Here is a 19,421-nt window from a genome sequence, read left to right on the forward strand (position 1 = left end):
AGCGGATAATCCGAAGCCTGTTCGGTAGAGTTCGGGGAGCCATCATTCGGAGTTCGGACGGCGCTCGGAGCCTCGTCGGAAAGTCGGATTCTGCAGCTTGGAACTTGGAGTTGGATTTGGAATTTTGGAGTAAACAGGAATAATTTCTTAAAATTAACTTTATTTTAATTTAAATAAACGTGAGTTCGTGTTACTAGAGTTGTTTTAAAGCTTCCTTATCTACTTAAAGAAGTCGATTGAGTCGAATTAACATACCAATTACTTCTTATCAAATTTGGGTAAGTGTATTCTTTTAAAGACCAAGGCTTAAATGTTAAGCCTTAAGCTTAGCTTAGCAAAGCGGTATCGGGCCGTCCACCATGGAGGATTGTTCCATCCATGATTGGAAGGAAGAATAGCAACCCTTATACATTACGTTGGCTCGCTCGGTTCGACGATTTGGCGTGGCCTATTTCACTAGGAAACTAATTTAACTTTTCCCTAACGCTACTGTGTATCATATTTTAGACTTTTATGTATCCTTAATTGACAAGGAAAGCGCGTTTTACTCTGGTTTTAAATATAGTTTTTTTTTAATAGTTTAGGCGTGAGGCCCAGTACTTTCATTCCAAGTTCAGTGAACTAAATTACAAAAAAAAAAGTTTTTTTATAAAAAACACAAACATTTTTTAGCATTGAAGCCGAAAATGATAATTGAAAATCCAGATGCTCTCAGAGCATGGCTTACAGCTTGGCTTGGTCCAAAGTAAGTGTTTAATTTTGAAAATAATAGAGTAGTGGCACTCAATGTTAACTACCCATAGAGCTTAATACAGTCAAAGGCAAGTAGGTGCCATTACTCTATAGTTGCTAGCAATAGAGTAATCGCGGCTCTCTGCCTTCGACTGTATTAAGCTCTATGGGGAAATAACACGGGGTGCCATTAGTCTATATATATAAACGAATCGTGACCTAATTTTGTCTCTAACTTAACGTAACTTTATTAGATGCGATGCGGACCCAGCGGCACTGTCAAAATATGTTATGGCGTTAGTTAAGAAAGACAAAACTGAGAAAGAGCTTAAAGATATTTGTATAGATCAGTTAGACGTATTTTTGCAAAGAGGTACTGTTAATTGTAGAAAATCTACATTAACTCGTATTAATATCATTCGTTATTTCTTTATAAAAGGCACAAAGCAATTTGTAGACCTGCTTTTTGAGACTTTGAACTCAAAATCATATCTAGAAAGTCAAACTACTAGTGAGCCTTTAAATGGCTCATCCGTAGAGAGTTCCCAAGCTGTTATAATGCCACCACCAGAAACAAGCACGGTTAATGGTACACCAGCTGTAGTTTCAGTAGTCAATAGCGTACCGCCAAAACCTCTGGAAATGACTTCAGTCAGTAGTAAAGTAACTCCAGTTGTTTCATCATTCCCCGCATCGTCAGTGACATCTACAACTACATTGGTTTCAAAACCGGACTCAAAAAGACCAAAATCTGTACGTTTCTGTTGTTAAGTCATTCAGGGTTCATACAAATCTGGAAAACAGGGAAAATATGGAAAAATCAGGGAAATAAATAGTTGACAAAAATTTCAGGGAAATTTCGATTTTTTAGTAAAATTCAGGGAAATTTTGCGTCAAACAGGGGCCGAGTAATTAAGCAAAATGTTCATAAACATACCCCCCTCCATAGGATTAACATTACACTATACTTTGGAGGCTCGTAACTCTGGTTCTACTAGAGATACGGGGATGTCCTTTGATTATGTTATAGTCATATTTGCCCCCCCCCTCCTTCGTTAACATTTGCTCCATAGGATACTCCATATACGGAAAAAACCTGGAAAATTCAGGGAAGTATATGGGGGAAAACCTGGAAATCTCAGGGAAATTTGTTTTCCAAAAGTTGTATGAACCCCTGTGTCATTGTAAATCGCCTTGTATTGTTGCCAATAATAATAGGACTTGTAACACTCTTAAAAGGGCAATGAAAGTGATGAAAGAGATGCCAAACGTAGTCGGCTTGGAAGAAGTAAAACTAGAAGCAAGTCTCCACCCGTTAGGAGTAGCAGATCAAAGTTAGATCGGTAATTATAACCCTCAATCTTCCTTAGGTTTAATGTTTTACGTAATAATTATAATACCTATCAATGGTGGCTATTCCCATTCTATACTTAATCCTCCTTGCTTTATTTATGACAACTCCATGCTTAATCCGTCACGTCACGTTACGTTTTAACCATGGATAAAGAATGCGCGTGGGGAAATTTGTTTTCACGCTATAGGATAGGCAACTCCCTATCTCGAACGACAGCTTGTTCAGGGTTCCTACACGACCTGGAAAAGTCAGGAAAATTGAAAATGGGCCTGAAAGGTCAGGGAAAAGTCAGGGAAATTGAAAATAGACCTGAAAGGTCAGGGAAAAATTTATTGTAGTGGAAAGTCTGGATAACAGTATCAGGGTTACCAGAAAATGTGTTGTCTGAGATTTGACCAGAGCTAAAATTTTGTTCGAAACCTGTTCTGTATACACTGTTACAACATCGGTTGTCAGCACGCGTGAAGCTAGGACCATGGATAAAGAATGCGCGCGTGAGGAAATTTGTTTTCACGCTATAGGATAGGCAACTCGCTATCTCGAACGACAGCTTATTCTGTATATACTCTGTTACAACGTCGGTTGTCAGCACGCGCAAAGCTAGGTCCATGGATAAAGAATGCGCGTGAGCTTGAAATTTGTTTTCACTCTACAGGGTAGGCAACTCCCTATCTGGAACGACAGCTTATTCCGTATATACTCTGTTACAACATCGGTTGTCAGCACGCGCAAAGCTAGGTAACCTAGCCTTAGTTTCAAATACGTGTGAAATTGCCTACAGCCTACTACACCATTTAAAACTAAAGCACTCGAGCTTAAAAACTTTAAATCCTGAAGTTCATTGTATCTTGACAAAGCTAGGTTACATAGAGAAATAGCTTTGCGCGTGCTGACAACTGATGTTGTTACAGAGTATATACGGAATAAGGCTATATTTCGTTAAGCCTAGTTATTCGATATATTGGATTCAAAAATCATTATTCGTCTCGATATTCGTTAAGAAAGTTAACTTTTTGGGTATTTGATATTCGTCTCGATAGAAAAAAAAGTGATATTCGCCCAGCCTTAGTTTTAACCAATGAAACGTTCCGTCTATATTAGGGACAATGATGATAGACGGTCTAGAAGATTTCCCGACGACGATAGAAGAAGGAAAAATTTTCCGTCACGACCACGATACGATAATAGATACCGCGATTTTCGCGGCGGTAGAAACATGCCGGACAATGATAGAGATCGCGATCGACAAATTGGACGGTCGAAAGATCGTAAAGGTGGCAGGAGTTCCGATCGTAATCAAGCTGATCGCGGTAAAAGTCGCTCTAGAAGCGGTAGCCCGTGGAATCGTAATAGATCTCGTTCCTGGTCGCGATCCAGCTCGCGTTCTCGTTCCCCTAGTCGATCTAGATCAAGATCATGGTCCAGATCAAGAGATAGAAACAGAGGTAACTTAAGAAAATTCAATTCCGCGATAAACTTGTCAACGTTATTCTTCTTTGCACGCAGACTCTAACAGAAACGATACTAGAGAGGGTAGAAACGCGCCTCCCGGTTCGAGTGATCACGGTGATAAGGATTATCGCGATCCTCCGACTACCGGGGCAAATGCGACTGCGATTGGTCCAGGTGCCGCTGCCCAAAGTGGTAGCGTTAGTACCTCGAACAACGGCGGTGGGGGTACATCCGCCAATCCTCCAGTGTCTGGAGAAGCTTCAAATTTCAGAGTGGCGAAACACGCTAGACGATGTCGAGATTATGACGAGAAAGGATATTGTATGAGGGGAGATCTATGTCCATTTGATCACGGCATGGATCCAGTTATTTTGGAAGATGTCTCCGTCTTACCGGGATTTCCTCAAAACGAAAATAACGCCGGTAAGTTTCAAACTTGGGATCAGTGTTGGTTTTAACTCATTTCTTTTAGATTACGTACGTAATAATAAAGTACGTGTTTAATTACGTATTCAGGTAATCAGCAGAATCAAATGCTGCCTCCTCCTCCCGGTGTTCCAATGCCATCTTTGATTAATCCAGTTCACAATCAGTCCAACGTTGTGCCAGGGGGTAACGTAGCTTCCTTTTTATTCTTTTCGCATTCGCTTGTAGAGTGAAAAATGATTGGTGATGAGAAAGTTGGGATAAAGCTAGAAATATCTTTTCCTCACAGAATCGTTTCTTCCTGAACCGTATAATCCTTTAGAACCAGGTATGGAACGACCCCCTAGGATGAGAGGACCATTTTGGGGTCATCCACCTCCGCCCCACGGCCCTCCCGGATCGGGACCACCTTTAAGACCGCCCTTAGGTCGTGGACCGCCTCATATGTTCCATCCAGGACCACCCCAAAGAACGCGTGAATTAATAGGCGTTCCTACCGTTGACAATGCCGAATTGTCAGGAGGACCAAAGTCAGTCGTACATCGGACAGTTTTGGAACCATTGCAACAACCGCAAATCGCTGATGAAAGACCAAATCCAGTTATTAATTCCGTGGCGGTGACTAGACCGCAAGGATACATGCATAGAGGTGGTGGCGGCGGCGGTGGCGGCGGCATTCACGATAATGGAAGCGGAGGCGGAGGGGGAGGCTTTAGGAGGAGAATGTTTGATTATAATCGACTGGGTCCTCGTAAAAATGCCATGAACTCCAATGTAGACCGGTGTACTTTAGAACTGAGAAAGGTTCCTCGCCATCAAAACACAATTACAGAGCTCAATTCACATTTCTCCAAGTTTGGAACGATAGTAAATTTACAGGTATGAATTGGGAAGGATTTTTTTTTCTTACACTTTGTTATTGTCGGGCGAGTATCTCGATCGAGTATTGTGTCAAATACTACATTGGCTCCGTTTTAATGATCGTTAGTAGTATCGAGTTCATTACTTGGCAAATTTCTCTAGTACAACAGCTGAAAATATGAGTTGAGCGCGTTCACCCGCATTTGGCTTATAGGAAATGTTCAGGTATGCCATAAAAGTACGGCCTTTTTAGCCACATCGTATGATGAACATCTACGATGTCGGTCTTAGTTTGACCTGGCCTGTTGTTGTCGGTGGGGTGGGGTGGGGTGGGCGGCGGCGTCGTTGTCGTGAAAGAGTACCGCTTTTGGCAGTATAAAATTTTTCGTTCGTCATTGAAGGGAGAGTGAATGGGAGTTGAGTTTTACGTTTGCTCGATATATTTAAAGCGAGAGAGAATATTATTTTATTGCCTTAATTTAAATGGGAGGTTTCCTACTCCCTTTAAATTTTCTGTCACCCGTCGACAATAAGGATTTTACGCTTTCAATCACGCTCCCCTATCCCCTATTTCAACATTCAAAGAAGTCGAGGGAAATTTTGAAAGCAAAAGCAAGTATTTACTGATGCTATTTTTAGACTGGTCTTAAGGCACCGGGATATTACAATTATTTGGTGTTTTACCGAATTCTTTCTCTTTCAAACGCTTCTGGCCATAAGTTCACGTTAGAAATTTATAAGAAGCGAAAATTATGCGTCGGCATAAGTCTATGTTGTAAACTAAAACTTTCTGTACGTGTATTAATAGTGCGTTAAAAACGTAATCATTTTAGCACTGTTAAAGGGATACTTTCTTTTAATTTCATTGCAATAAATCCCTATAAGGTTAATTTATTTCGATAGATAGACAAATAAGGATTCTGAAAATATATATGTTTTTATATTTTAGTCTAATTAATGATTTTTAAATTACGATTAAAAGATCCAAAATGCTCTTGTTTTGCGATCATGAGGGCACCTGGTGACACAGAGCCGAACCACCGAAAAACGTTACTAGTTCGTCTCTACCAATTTCTCCGTAGTGTTTTTCCTACTGGTAGGGGGATTCATTCTTTGAGCGCAGTATGATACAGATTGACGGGAATTGGTATGGCTGCACACCAAATTCTTCTACTTCAGAAGAACTACCCTCAGATTCGTTTATTATAAATTGTTCCGAATTTTCTGAATCCAAAGAATCAGAGTTGGAACTTTCATCCTCAGATTCAGGACCGGAATGATCAGAAATACTTTCTCGTCTGACATTCTTAAGCATATAAGCAGACGACGATTCACCAGGCAAGCTGACCTAGATTCTCGTTCCTACTACTTTTTACTCCTTAAACGACAGTTTTCATTCCAACTACTACCAACCAATCAGAGGCCGAACTTTACCTACGTAGGTAATGGGTTGAAAATGGTGGCCGATTTTAAATCTGGCGTTCAAAATTTCAATTTTTATTCACGTTTATTTTAATTAATAAATTTTTCTCGTGATTTCTACTGACCCCCATGTTTTTAGGGGTGGTTAATTTATAGAAAACCAATGTTAGTGTGACCAACTCAGATAAAGCCGATTCTATCCCTTTAAAGGTAACTCGATCATCGAGGGGGGTAATCACTAAAACTTTCTCTTCTTTTAAGGGTTACTTGTCTGTAATCATTTTAGCATTGTTGTTTTTAGAATGGTCTTACGGGTAATCATTTTAGCAATGTTAAGGGTAGCGCATCGAGGGGCTATTCACTCAAAATTTCTCTTTGTGTCGCACTATTACAATTATAACTAGGGGTGTGCGGGTAGTGATTTTTCAATTTCGAATCGGGTTCGGGTAATCAAAAATACTGTTATCGGGTATCGGGGCGGGTACCCGAATTTTTGTCGGGTATTCGGGTAATTAGGCTTAGCCGAAAAATGGTTGTCGGGTAATAGTCGGGTATTAAAAGTTAGACGAATAGTTAGTTATCGGTGTGGGTACCCAAAATTTTTTGCCTGGTATTCGGGTAGTTAGGCTTAAATAAATTGATATTTCCTTCAAAAATTCCCTTTAGTACACTTCTTACAGTTATATCTCAATCCTGTGTTATTCAATGTATGCTCTTTCTTAGTTTCTTTCTTTTTGATGCTTTCTTAAACTTCTGGTTCCGCTTTCACTTTCTTAACCCTTAGTCTTATTTCAACACAGAATACTGGCAATATATAGGTGTGTCGCGTTGCGTGCGGTGATTGTAGTCTGTCTCAGAATGAAACTACCACAGAACGCATAGCTTATGTGAACTAAATTTCACATTGAAACAGTGTTTCATGGAATTTCGTCATTCATAAAATTTCGATTCTTTCTAAACCGGACAATGGGTGGTCCCCTTTCACTTCTGATTCCTATTTTTCTACCCGCGAATAACCCGACAACCGTTTCGGCTTGTCACGGGTAATGGGGGGGATTATTTTTACTACCCGAGTAGTTTCGAATAGTTGGAAAATTCATTTTCGGGTATCGGGGCGGGTACCCGACCCGATACCCGAACGGGTAATCTTCGGGTATCGGGTACCCGCACACCCCTAATTATAACATAAATTTATTGGAGTAAGGATTACTGGTAATCATTTTAGCACAGTTAAAAGTAGCGCATCGAGGGGCTATTCACGTACGGCACGATGTGGCTACTATTACGAGCCCTTGGGACGTCTTGTTCTATATATTAAAGGAAAAATATTAACGAAAATAAACGGTCTCTTATTACAAAATAATTTGCATTTAATTATTCTTAAAAACGAGGACTACCGCGCCGCCATTGGTTTAGCCCGAACTTCTTATCCTTTACCGGTGTGAGAAATAAGGATTTTTTTTTTTAAACTGGCCATTTTGCCACTAGAGTCAAGCACCTAAGTAAACTGGACATTGGCCACTTACAATAGGGAAACTTAGGAATGTTTTTAATTATTAATAATAACATAAGGCTTTTGTTGGAGCAATCTTTAAGAGGCAGTCTTATTTACAAAGGTGTCTGTTGGTTACATATTTACATAAAGATTAAATTAAAGTTAACAGTGGCCACGGGGCCGGTAGATCCCCCCCCCCCCCCGAAGCATTTAATTTTTAAACTGGCCCAGCTAATTAAATTTTTAAAGTGTACATTAAGTGTGTATAAATTATGTTACCTGAACTTTACCTTTAAATACTCCAGAATAATAGATTTTTTGCCAAGGTCGAAAAATACTCGTTACTTGGCAATAAAAGTTGTCATCGAACCGAAAGCGGTGTTACTAATTATTTATATTTGCCCAACTCGTTTTATTATAAGGTGTGTTACGGTGGGGACCCAGAGGCAGCCCTGATTCAATTTTCTAGTCACACCGAAGCTAACGCCGCTTACCGTTGTACCGACGCCGTCCTCAACAATAGATTCATTAAAGTTTTCTGGCATAATAAAGAAAACTCTACCGCTGCCCCCAACAATCCTGTATCGGAAGCGAACGCCTCCGAATTGAACGAGAACAAAACTAATACGGTGGCAGACTCTTCTAACCCTGACATTAGTTCATCAACGGAACTTAAAGAAGGCTTACAAGTACCCCCGGTTAAATCTAACGTGAAAGATCGACTTGGTATCGCCGCTAGTATGGTTAAAATCAATAATTTTGCCAAGAAAGTCGCCCCTAGTAGCGCTAACGATGAAGTTTCCACCGAAAAGGTACGAAAGAATGTCGGGAGGGAGGGAGTGGCCTACGTCTGGGGATTAACATTTTTCACTGTTTTAGGCTGTATTATTTACACCATCTGGGAATTTATCTCGCACCGTTTATAATCCGTTAGCGCTTAAGAAAAACAATTTAGTCGGAGCTAATACATTACCACGAAAAACTAAGGAAGAACAAAGAAAGGTATGGTGGTGCTTCGATATCTTTCCCCCGAATTGAACGTAATTTAAAACTGCTTTGACATTTCGTTATAGGAGGTCTTGAAAAAGAAATTAGAGGTTCAAAATAAACGGCAACAAATAATTCAGATGCATGTGCAGCAACAAAAAGTAAGAATTTAGCGCTGAATTATTAGCGTGGTATTATTGATAGTTTCATTTTAACTTTGTTGGGGTTTTACTATTTTGCCAAGCTTCTGTTTACAAAACTGGAAAAATGTAAGAATGACAAAGAAAAAGCCGTGATTATGGAAACTCTTAAAACACTTTCGAACACGATTGATGCTTTGAGCAACGAAGTTCGTAAAAACGCCACTGACATTATGGGTCTGAACAAGTCCCTGACGAAAGCGATTCCAAAGACCAAAACGGATGTAAGTATAATTTATCAGGGTTCGTACAAACCTGGAATACTCCGGGAAATAAATAGTTGACAAAGAAAGTCAGGGAAAACTCTGGAAAATTTACAATGTTTTGGTTAAATTCAGGGAAATTTGTAAGATTTGAGAAAGTTTGCTAAAAGGGGTCTAGTAATAAAAAAAAATTTCTTTAACTTTTGAGGCTCATAACTCTGGTTCTATTATAGTTACGGGCATGTCCTTAGGATATGTTATAGTCCAATTTGTCCCCCATCCAACCATACTACAAACATAGGGCTACGACAAACAGGGGCCGAGTAATTACGAAAAATGTTTTTAACAATCGCTTCATAGGATACTCCATATATGGGAAAAAGCCTGGGAATCTCAGGGAAATTGGTTTTCCAAACGTTGTATGAACCCTGTAAATTATTTAAACGAAGTTAGGTTGGAGTTAGATTGGTCATGACTTACTCGTCTTAGTCTCTCAATTTAACAAAGGCGGAGAAAGAGTTATTGGACGCTGAAATGGACTTGTATAATAAACAGCATCGGGGTGACGATACGACGGAGCTTAGGAAGAAAGTAAATGATTTGAAACAACAAGCCAAAGCGTTGGGATTGCTCGATAGCAGCGGACATTTGAAAGTCGGTGGTCTCAGTTTCGTTCGAGGTGGTGGCGTCATTGCCGGGGCCAGATACAGAGGTCGCGGTGCCATGGTCATGTCCAGGAAGTTAACTTCGGTTGATCGTCGGCCTAAAAAAATCATTGTGGAAGGAGCCGCTGATTTGGACGGAGATACTCTGCTCACGCATTTCTCGGTAAATATTTGTTTAATCTTAGTTTTAGATTTAGAACTTGGCTGGCGCAATTTTACTTATCGCCACGAGTAGCGCGTCAGGGGAAAACCTGGAAAGGTTAGGGAATATTAAATCAGAAAATTTCGTGGCAACTACTAGAGTTCCCTTTGGAAATATAAACTAAATTGAATACTCGTCAGTTTGGACTTAAATTAAATCTATTATTTATTTTAAAGCAATGTTCTTCGGTTGAACGTCTGGAAATGATGGGCCCTGGAATAGCGCTTGTAACCTTCAAAACACGAAGAGACGCTGAAAAAGTAAACTCATTATTATTATTGTTATAAGTAGCCCCTTCGTATTTTAACCTAATTCGTACATACGTCTAGGCCTTTACACTCGGTGCAAAACTTAACGAAAAACCCCTTAAAGTCAAATGGTATAGTGAAAGCTCAGCGGCAACTGGTGTCGAAGACTCAAACTTACAAGGTCGATTAGATATGAGTGATCTTAGAGTAAACGATGAGGTATTTATATTAATCTCTCCCCATTGATAACAAAGAAATAGGGTTGTGCGAGTCCTAATTTCTAGGTTGAGAGTCCAAAATTTTTTACTAAGCCTAATTATAATTAATTATAGAACTTAGAGCAGTCGGAAGACGAAGAAGATGACACTCTTTTAGGCGATGATGAAGAGGAGGAAGATAGCGAAGCGAGATCATGGCGACGATGATAATAAATCTTCCCCCCCCCCCCTTTCCCCGGTGCCGGGTTTCATTTTTTTTCTGTTCATTTATAAATAAAAATAAAATATTTCAAAAATGTTGAAATTAGATACGAAACATTTAAAATTTTATAATTATCAGCGGAAAATATTAAATACAATCACAATGTGACAACGTAAATGCGGTATAAATATAAAATCTGTAGATGGTATCGAAGTTTATAAAAATTATGATATCATAAAACCATTTCACCATACCGTCATTTAATTGGGTTTATTAATCTATTAGAATTAATTAATTTTTTCCTTATTATTATTTTTTAATTAATTTCTTTAAAACTCGTGTCCGTTTTTTTAATGTATTTGACATTTTTTGAGATGTCACTACGCTATGGATGTATAACGCTTTATTATAATAGCTCTATTTTTTTTCTTTTTTTTTCTTCGTTAATCATTTTGGGGAATTTTTTTATTTCAAATTAATTTCCCAATTCACTAATTTCGTTGCCAACAGTTAAAGATGAAATATTGTATAAAAATATTGTAATATCCATAATTTCTACATTTTTTTTTGTCCTTTTTAATTTTCACGATTTAAAACATTTTCCAAAAAAAAAAAGAATTATTTTTGTGTTTTATGGCATTTGTAAAATGGTCCATTTGGAAGTTAACATTACAGGTTGTAAATAATGTAAAAGACGTAATATTATCGCTATTACGGAAAAAAAAAATTAAGAAGAAAAAAAAACCTTTCATATGAATAAAACAAAGAAAACATCAAAAATATTAGTTTAAAAAAAAAAGAAATTTGAGAGCAAAATATATAAAAAAAAAGTTTTCAGGAAAGATTAAAATAAAAAAAAATAGACCTAAAATTGGTCAGCATCAGTGTACCGGAAAATATTGTATCTTCATTTATATTTAAGATGGCGCCTCTTTTTTTCCAGTGGCGGAGCTAGTATCGACTTGTCTACTTTTTAGCATAGGGAGTTGCGCATCCTATAGAGCGTCGAATGTTTTTCACGCGCATCCTTCATCCATGCCTAAATTTCCAAACGAAAATTAAAAATTGGCGCCGCGCACAGGCCTTGATGAAGGTAGGCAATGGTTAGGGCCATAGAGATTCAAGAGGAACGGTTGAGACTGTAGAGGTGCGCGACACGAATATCCACGAATATCGAATACCGAATTGACTATTCCGTTAAAGTTCGACTACCATAAATTTAGGTCCTTGTCACCAGAGAGACCCACCTTGTTTTAAAAAAATATCATCCCAATTTTATTTGTCTCCCATCAAAAACTACCAGCAAGTGGATAGGAAAATTTTAAGAAATTCTTGACCCCAATGAGGAGAGGTATTTTGAAGTTTAGGAGCTTCTAAATGTTTTTCTCCTTGCTTTGTATTAACCATTCGAGAATATTAGTGTTACCATGGATTTATAATAGAAGCTTACGCTTCCTGGATATTCCACTGTAGCCTTCAGTAAGGCATTTTGATTTTAAACACGTTTATGTCATAAAATTCACGCGGATGGGGACTGGGGGGGGGGGGGCTGATGACGTAAAATTGAGGCAAACTTTTTTCTCTCGGCGCGCGTGCAAAAATTATTTCGCGCGCGCTATTAAAAATTAAAACTTAAGCGCGTGAAAAACTTCCACCCCCCTCTGAATTTGCCTCAAATTCTACGTCTCAAACGCGCGTGCCAGGCTGGTACTGTTTCAGACGAGGAATAAATGTTGCGCGCGTTTTAAGGCGAGTGGAATATCCAGGAAGCGTAAGCTTCTATTATAAATCCATGGTGTTACTACCCGATTAATCGCGAATAGTTAAGCCTAGTATTCGCGATTAATCGATAAGTAAAAAATTTAGCAAGGCCGAACTATTCGATATTCGATTTGGAGTAAACTATTCGATTCGGTATTTGACCGGTTCGATAGTGGTATTTGCAATTTCGCACACCCCTAGTTCTAGTTGAGAGTCATGTTAGGGTTAACTTCAGAAGACGAGGCTTATCTGCATGCCTAGTCGAAACTCGAAACCGTCCATTGGACTCGTTGGTCGAAAATCGAATCGAGTCGAAAGTTCGCGTGGAAAAAAGTAAAGACAAAAATCATATAATTATTAAATTTAAATGAGCCATAATTTAATTAATTATTAACTTAATTTTCAGGTTTGCCATATTATTTTTACGGACGTAACAAATAAGTTATTTTGGCCTTTTTGTTTTGGTTATAGTTACATTAATATGAGTTGAAACGTCGTTGAAAGAAAAAAAAAAAAAAAAAAATTGACTACCGTCACCGTGTGTTGTAATTATTATTAAAATGGAACCCGAAGCGTCAAATGCATCCACACCATGCTTGGAAGCAGCTCGTCTACGTCATTTTCTTTATTTGGGTTTGGAAGGCAACTGTTACCATACTGGAAAGAACACGTACGTTCTGAACAACATAAATTGCCTTAATACCTTGTTAGAGACCCAGGAAGGTGGGATGTTAGTTCTCGAAACGGCCTTTCAAGTCGCCAAAGGTCCACATTTGTTCCGCGAGCCCATTTTATTCGCGATAGCAGCTTGTACGAGATCAAAGTATCCCGCAGTGAAAAACAGAGCCTACGAAACTCTGTATGATCTGAGTTTAACCGCTTTGGAACTTTTCGCTTTCATTCGATACGCGGAAGAAGTGAGCCGTCCATCTACAGGCTGGGGTAGATCTAGACGGAGATTAGTTGACAATTGGTATAACGGAAAAAGCCCTAAAAAATTAGCGGAAGAAACTACACGCGTCGTTTCCAGACATCGTTGGAAGCACAGAGATCTTTTACTTTTGGCTCACGTGACGCCATTGACACCTGGTAAGTTGTCGTTAATGATAAACCTTTGTACGTTGTTTCATTTTCTACCTACAACAGGAGTGGCAGTTGTATTGGCGTATCTCACTAAGGGAATTGACGCAGCGACTACTGAAGCTGAGAAACATAATTCACCAGAAACTACCGATGTCTTGGAGTACCTGAAAACGGTACACGTAGTCAAACACATAACTGACGAACACGCATTGTCCAGATTTGTTGAAATACAAGAGTTGTCGTTCGAACATATACCAACACAGATGTTAAAGTCCAAAGAGGTTCGATGGTTACTTATGTTTTTGTAAGAATAAAGCTAATTCCAGTTTAACGTTCCAGGTTTGGACTTGCCTAATACCGCGAATTCCCATCAAGACGCTGTTATTGCAACTTCCTAGATTGCACCGAATTACTCTTTTAAAACCGAACAGCGTCATATCCAAATTGATAGTCGATAGAATCGTTCACCAACTAGCTCAACAAAATCATAATCTCGGGCCTTTGGAAGTCTTTATGATCGTAAAACTTTGCGAAGAAACGGCTAGATTAGTTTCGCCTAATAAAACCTTGCCGGTGAACGCGGCAAACGCTTGCCCACCTCGGCACCGGAAATCGCCGTTAGATGACGCCCTTCAATCTCTATTCTACGATACGTTTAAAGTATGTTAATTAAGAATAGAACTACGCAACCTTCGAGTATAAAACATTTTTTGTTTTTCAGAATTTGCAATCAACTTCCAAACGATTTTTAATCGCGGTCGACGTTCGAAATACGATGGTGCATAAAAAAATATCCGGTTGCACCAATTTAACACCCGCTGATGCTACAGCCTTGTTAGTTATGGCATTAACCAGAGCGGAACAGGCCGGAGTTACGGCTGTTGCCTTTTCTATGAGAGGAATGGTCACTATCGATATTAATAACAAGATGAATTTGCATGACATATCAAGAAGAATGCGAGAGGTAATTATTCCGCCGAGATGAAATAGAAATTGTGCCGAGATGAAATAGAAATTGTGCCGAGATGAAGTAGAAATTGTGCCGAGATGAAGTAGAAATTGTGCCGAGATGAAGTAGAAATTGGGCCGAGATGAAGTAGAAATTGGGCCGAGATGAAGTAGAAATTGGGCCGAGATGAAGTAGAAATTGGGCCGAGATGAAGTAGAAATTGGGCCGAGATGAAGTAGAAATTGGGCCGAGATGAAGTAGAAATTGAGCCGAGATGAAGTAGAAATTGGGCCGAGATGAAATAGAAATTGGGCCGAGATGAAATAGAAATTGGGCCGAGATGAAGTAGAAATTGGGCCGAGATGAAGTAGAAATTGGGCCGAGATGAAGTAGAAATTGGGCCGAGATGAAGTAGAAATTGGGCCGAGATGAAGTAGAAATTGGGCCGAGATGAAGTAGAAATTGGGCCGAGATGAAGTAGAAATTGGGCCGAGATGAAGTAGATATTGTGCCGAGATGAAGTAGAAATTGGGCCGAGATGAAGTAGAAATTGGGCCGAGATGAAGTAGAAATTGGGCCGAGATGAAGTAGAAATTGGGCCGAGATGAAGTAGAAATTGGGCCGAGATGAAGTAGAAATTGGGCCGAGATGAAGTAGAAATTGTGCCGAGATGAAGTAGAAATTGGGCCGAGATGAAGTAGAAATTGGGCCGAGATGAAATAGAAATTGAGCCGAGATGAAATAGAAATTAGGCCGAGATAAAGTAGAAATTGGGCCGAGATGAAGTAGAAATTGGGTCCAGAAGAGATATAAATTGGGCCGAAAAGAACTATAAATTAAGGCAAATTGAATTAGAAATTAAGCCGAAATTAATTGGTGTCTATTTACACATTGCAGACACCAATGGGCCCTCTAAATTTGTCAGCTCCTCTCGCTTGGGCTTTGGAGCATAAGAAGGCATTTGACGTCATTTTAATTTGTACCGATAATCAAACGCAAATTGGCGACGTTCATCCAGCCGAAGCATTGAAAGAATACAGGATAACCATGAAATTGCCTCAAACCAAGTGAGTACATTTTGCGACCAGCAACGTGTAAAGCCAATTAATATTTTGAATTATCAGAATGATCGTCTGCGCCATGACGAGTCCTGGATTTGCCATTGCGCCACCGGAAGAATTTGGTATGTTTGATATCGCTGGATTCGATCAAAATGTACTGCAAATCATACAGGATTTTGCGAGAGGCGTTTTTTGATTTAACGAAAAAGAAAAACCAGGCCGCACTTATCATATGACGAGTAGAATAACTCGCGAACAAGTAATTATGGGTAATTATTTACGCAAAACTATATATATATATATGTATGGTAAATCAAAGCTTTTTAAAAACAAATTAGGGCTCTTATCGCTTACGTTACATTGTGACGAGTGCCTAGTTCAGTAACCTCTTATTTAATCGAGTATTTATTTTAAATGTTACGTAACAGCTATATTTTTCAGCCTTTGTTGGTGTATCGAGTCTATCAGAATATTTCAAATTATTAGGGCTGTGCGAAATAAAATTGCGAATAGTGATTTTTCAAACCGAATCAATCGAATAGTAAATGCATTCGAAATCCGAGTCCGAATATTACTCGCTTTTTAAAAAATCTAGTTCGAGTACTCAAAGCGATTAATCGTTTTCTAAATACGCGTAGCAGTCTAAAAATATTTTAGTTCCCGCATAGAATGTAATTTTTTCTCTCTGGCTCCCACGTTAAGAATATTTCGTGAGAGAGAAACAAAACCGCGAACTGCGCAGAAATTCCAAAAAGTATAATTAAAGAAACGCTTGATGTGTCATGTGACCATAGTCCCTCCCATTTTTAATCGAATTCTGGTTTCCTATTCGAAACGATTACTCGATTTAGGGAACTGTATTCGTATTTAAATCTGTTAATCGTTTTGTGATTCGAATACTCGTTTTTCTTCAAAAAAAAAAAAAAACGATTCGAACTAAGCGAATATTATTCGCACAGCCCTAATTATTATAATTGAAATGATTTAATAATAGTTTAATATCGACTAATAAAATTTTATTGGGTTGCTTTTAAAAGTTTTAATTAAAACCACAACTGGCCTATTTGGGGTATGTGTAAATAATGAAGTGTTAAACTTCATAATGGCGGTCATTTTGATTGAATTTGAACAAAGACGGCTGTGTAGTATAGCTGCCATTTTGGGGTCAGGTAGAAAAAAAAACACCCAATAAATTGTTAACCAAACAAGACTTTTATTTCATTTTTAATCAACTTCCAACATTTCGTAAAACTGTACTAAAGTTTTAATTGAGAATAAAGTCTACGTATGATCTGAAATTCTGAATCGATGCGAGTTTATTCGCAGGAAGGCCTACAAATTGATTAGTTGGTCTTTCGCCCAAGAGAGGCACCTAAAGGTGTATATTATTAAGGAAAAGAAGTCTAATTTTTAATCTACATTCAATTTTTAAGCCTAATTTTGTTATTTTATTTAATCTATAATTATTTGGCTTCTTTTAGAGCTAATTGGGCGGCTATGCTAGGATTGTTAACAACCTCTCCCAAGGATTCTAATAGCTCTTTTCGATAATCGTCAAAGTCTCCTTCAATTTCGTCTATATTCTGTCCTTCAATCACCCATAGTTGACAATTAGTGTCTCTTATTAGTCGTTCGTCGTGGCTAACTATAATAACGCCACCTTCAAATTCATTAATCGCGTCGCTCAACGCGTCAATTGATTCAATATCCAAATTATTGGTAGGTTCATCTAGAATTAGCACGTCAGGAGCGCGTAGACTCAATTCCGCCAAAGCGACCCTGGCTTTTTGACCTCCTGACAAATCACGATTTTGAATCGTGTGAGCGTAACCGACTAATCCGAATGTTCCCAATTGCTTCCTGGCTTCCTGATAGTTTAAGTTGAACAAGCGTTGCAAGTATTCCACTGGCGTTTCATCAAGATTCAGTTGTTCTCCAGAGTGCTGGTCAAAACGACCGATCCTCAAACGATGGTTCTTGCGTTGTTCGCCTTCTAATGGTGTAATGTCTCCCATTAATAACTTGAGGAATGTACTTTTGCCCACTCCATTTGGACCGACGATGGCGACTCGAGAAGACATGTCGATACCAAAATCAACTTTCCTAAAGAGTACCGGCTGTTTTGAATAACCAAAGGTGACATTGTGCAACCCCAAAACGGGTGGACTTAAAGGCGGAGGGTTTGGGAAGGTAAATTTGACGATGTATTCTTTAGGTCGCTTAATCAATTCAGTTGGACCGTCATTATCAGCGTTACTCGCTAACTTTTGCTTATTCTTCGCCGCTTTACGCGTAAGTTGTTCTTTCGTGGCTTTTTCCGCGGCCTTGGTGGATTTACCCGACGCTTTCATGTCCTTTAATCTCTTTTCTTGTTTTTCGTATTCTTTTATCATTTCTTTTCGTTTCTGCACGTACATCTTCTTGAACTGGCTGTAGTTTCCTCGATAGTAATATAGCTTTTGATTATCCAAGTGGACAATATCTGTGCAGACATTATCCAAGAAACTCTGGTCGTGGGATACAACTAGCAACGTTTTCTTCCAAGCTTGTAGGTAATTATCCAACCAAATAACGGCATTCAAATCCAAGTGATTTGTAGGTTCATCCAGTAGAAGGAGAGTTGGTTCCATAAATAAAGCCCTGGCTAATGAAACTCTCATTCGCCAACCTCCAGAAAATTGGGACGTGGCTCTATCTTGCATTTCTTTCGTGAAACCTAAACCAGCCAATATACGTCTAGCTCTCGCTTCAGCGGAATCGGCTCCAATCGCAGTCAGTTCTTCGTATACCTCATTAAGTCTCGTTTGATTCTTCAAACTTCCTTTAGCCATTTCTTCTTCAATTTCTTTCTGTTCTTTCAAAAGTTCTAAACGTTTGGTGTCAGACCGCAACACCACGTCTACAGCCGGTGTTTCTTCGGCGGACACTTCTTGTTCGCAGAGTAGGACGTCAATGGTAGGGGGTATATTCAAAGCTCGTTTAGCTAAATGCTTCAAAAGAGTTGTTTTTCCATGACCATTAGGACCAACTAAGCCATAACGTCTTCCCGCCGTTATGTGCAAACTGGCGTTAACAAATAAATCTTTACCCTTGGCAGAGATTGAGAAATTCTCCACCTTGATGTCAATGGCATTCTCAAGTTGCGTAAGTTGGGAGGCAGTCTTCTCCGCCTGGGACACTGTGAATTGTCCATCTAGTTCATTGCTGGCTGTTTCGCCAATGAGTTTGTCGTATTCCATTTGCTTTTTAAGTTTCTTTTTCTCTTTATGGGATAATTTAATTTTCGGTTCATCATTCTTAGTTTCAGTTTCCATCTGTTTCTTGGAGCCTTCATCCTCATCGTCCGAAAATCCAAGATCGTCCACGTCTTCCGCCAAGGCTTCAGGATCAATCTCATTACCGTCGTTTCCATTTTGAGAAGTTGATTCAATCGTCTCCTTTTTCGTGGCTTGTTTGGATCTATTCTTCTTTGGCATTTTTAACCAGTTTTATTTAAATTTGTTAATTTACAAATTTTTATTTTAGTAACAGATTTGCGCTGGGCCTAAATGATTTTTCCGCGAAATTTCGCGTGGCGCCCGCAGAGCAACGTGAGAATGATTATAATACGTCACTAGAGTACTGAGGTCATGTGACTATAGCGTAATACACCCTTTCGCTATCTCTATGCCCTTTCGACGAGTCTAAGAGGGAAAGGCGCGGGGGTAAAACTCTGCCTTCCATCTCGCTTTTTAGCGCCTGCGCTGTAGGCGTTTTGTATCTGAGAGTGCGCAAACACGGCACTGTAGCAACCCCCTTGTATTTCCCGATACTAAGGGTTGCCTACCCCCCTTTTCCCGTCGAAACGGTGTAATCCCTTCCTCGGACTCCCGTTATTTACGATACGAGAGTCCATAGATA

The 19,421-nt window shown here is 39.2% G+C and overlaps 3 protein-coding genes across 7 annotated transcripts; 2 read left to right on the forward strand and 1 right to left on the reverse strand.

The window, feature by feature from the left end:
• Nucleotides 1–54: 54 nt before the first annotated feature.
• swm (Zinc finger protein swm) lies at nt 55–11,564 on the forward strand. 3 transcript variants are annotated; one of them, XM_089852779.1, is made up of 17 exons: nt 55–278; nt 673–745; nt 987–1,105; nt 1,172–1,485; nt 1,972–2,075; nt 3,188–3,531; nt 3,593–3,961; nt 4,055–4,150; nt 4,254–4,843; nt 8,165–8,554; nt 8,622–8,744; nt 8,816–8,890; nt 8,974–9,153; nt 9,622–9,960; nt 10,176–10,259; nt 10,329–10,466; nt 10,580–11,564. In XM_089852779.1, the coding sequence occupies exons 2-17, from the start codon at nt 687–689 to the stop codon at nt 10,670–10,672; spliced, it is 3,417 nt and encodes a 1,138-aa protein (XP_089708905.1). In that variant the 5' UTR covers nt 55–278; nt 673–686; the 3' UTR covers nt 10,673–11,564. The 3 variants fall into 3 exon arrangements, with proteins under 3 accessions (XP_089708905.1, XP_089708906.1, XP_089708907.1); XM_089852780.1 differs by having other exon boundaries at nt 9,640–9,960; XM_089852781.1 differs by having other exon boundaries at nt 4,287–4,843.
• Nucleotides 11,565–12,315: 751 nt separating this feature from the next.
• On the forward strand, nt 12,316–16,819 carry LOC149623116 (RNA-binding protein Ro60). 3 transcript variants are annotated; one of them, XM_089852807.1, is made up of 7 exons: nt 12,316–12,834; nt 12,900–13,517; nt 13,575–13,792; nt 13,851–14,171; nt 14,233–14,475; nt 15,358–15,527; nt 15,585–16,819. In XM_089852807.1, the coding sequence occupies exons 2-7, from the start codon at nt 12,989–12,991 to the stop codon at nt 15,715–15,717; spliced, it is 1,614 nt and encodes a 537-aa protein (XP_089708933.1). In that variant the 5' UTR covers nt 12,316–12,834; nt 12,900–12,988; the 3' UTR covers nt 15,718–16,819. The 3 variants fall into 3 exon arrangements, with proteins under 3 accessions (XP_089708933.1, XP_089708932.1, XP_089708934.1); XM_089852806.1 differs by having other exon boundaries at nt 12,316–12,761; nt 12,835–13,517; XM_089852808.1 differs by having other exon boundaries at nt 12,316–12,761.
• Nucleotides 16,711–19,193, reverse strand: LOC149623117 (ATP-binding cassette sub-family F member 1). The gene has a single exon (XM_089852795.1). It carries the CDS (start codon nt 18,995–18,997, stop codon nt 16,985–16,987), a length of 2,013 nt encoding a protein of 670 aa, XP_089708921.1. The 5' UTR covers nt 18,998–19,193; the 3' UTR covers nt 16,711–16,984.
• Nucleotides 19,194–19,421: the final 228 nt, after the last annotated feature.

The sequence above is a fragment of the Phalangium opilio genome, unplaced genomic scaffold (assembly GCF_054372755.1).
Source record: "Phalangium opilio isolate 3A_F unplaced genomic scaffold, DU_Popi_V2 ptg000113l_1, whole genome shotgun sequence".
NCBI classification, from domain to species: domain Eukaryota; kingdom Metazoa; phylum Arthropoda; class Arachnida; order Opiliones; family Phalangiidae; genus Phalangium; species Phalangium opilio.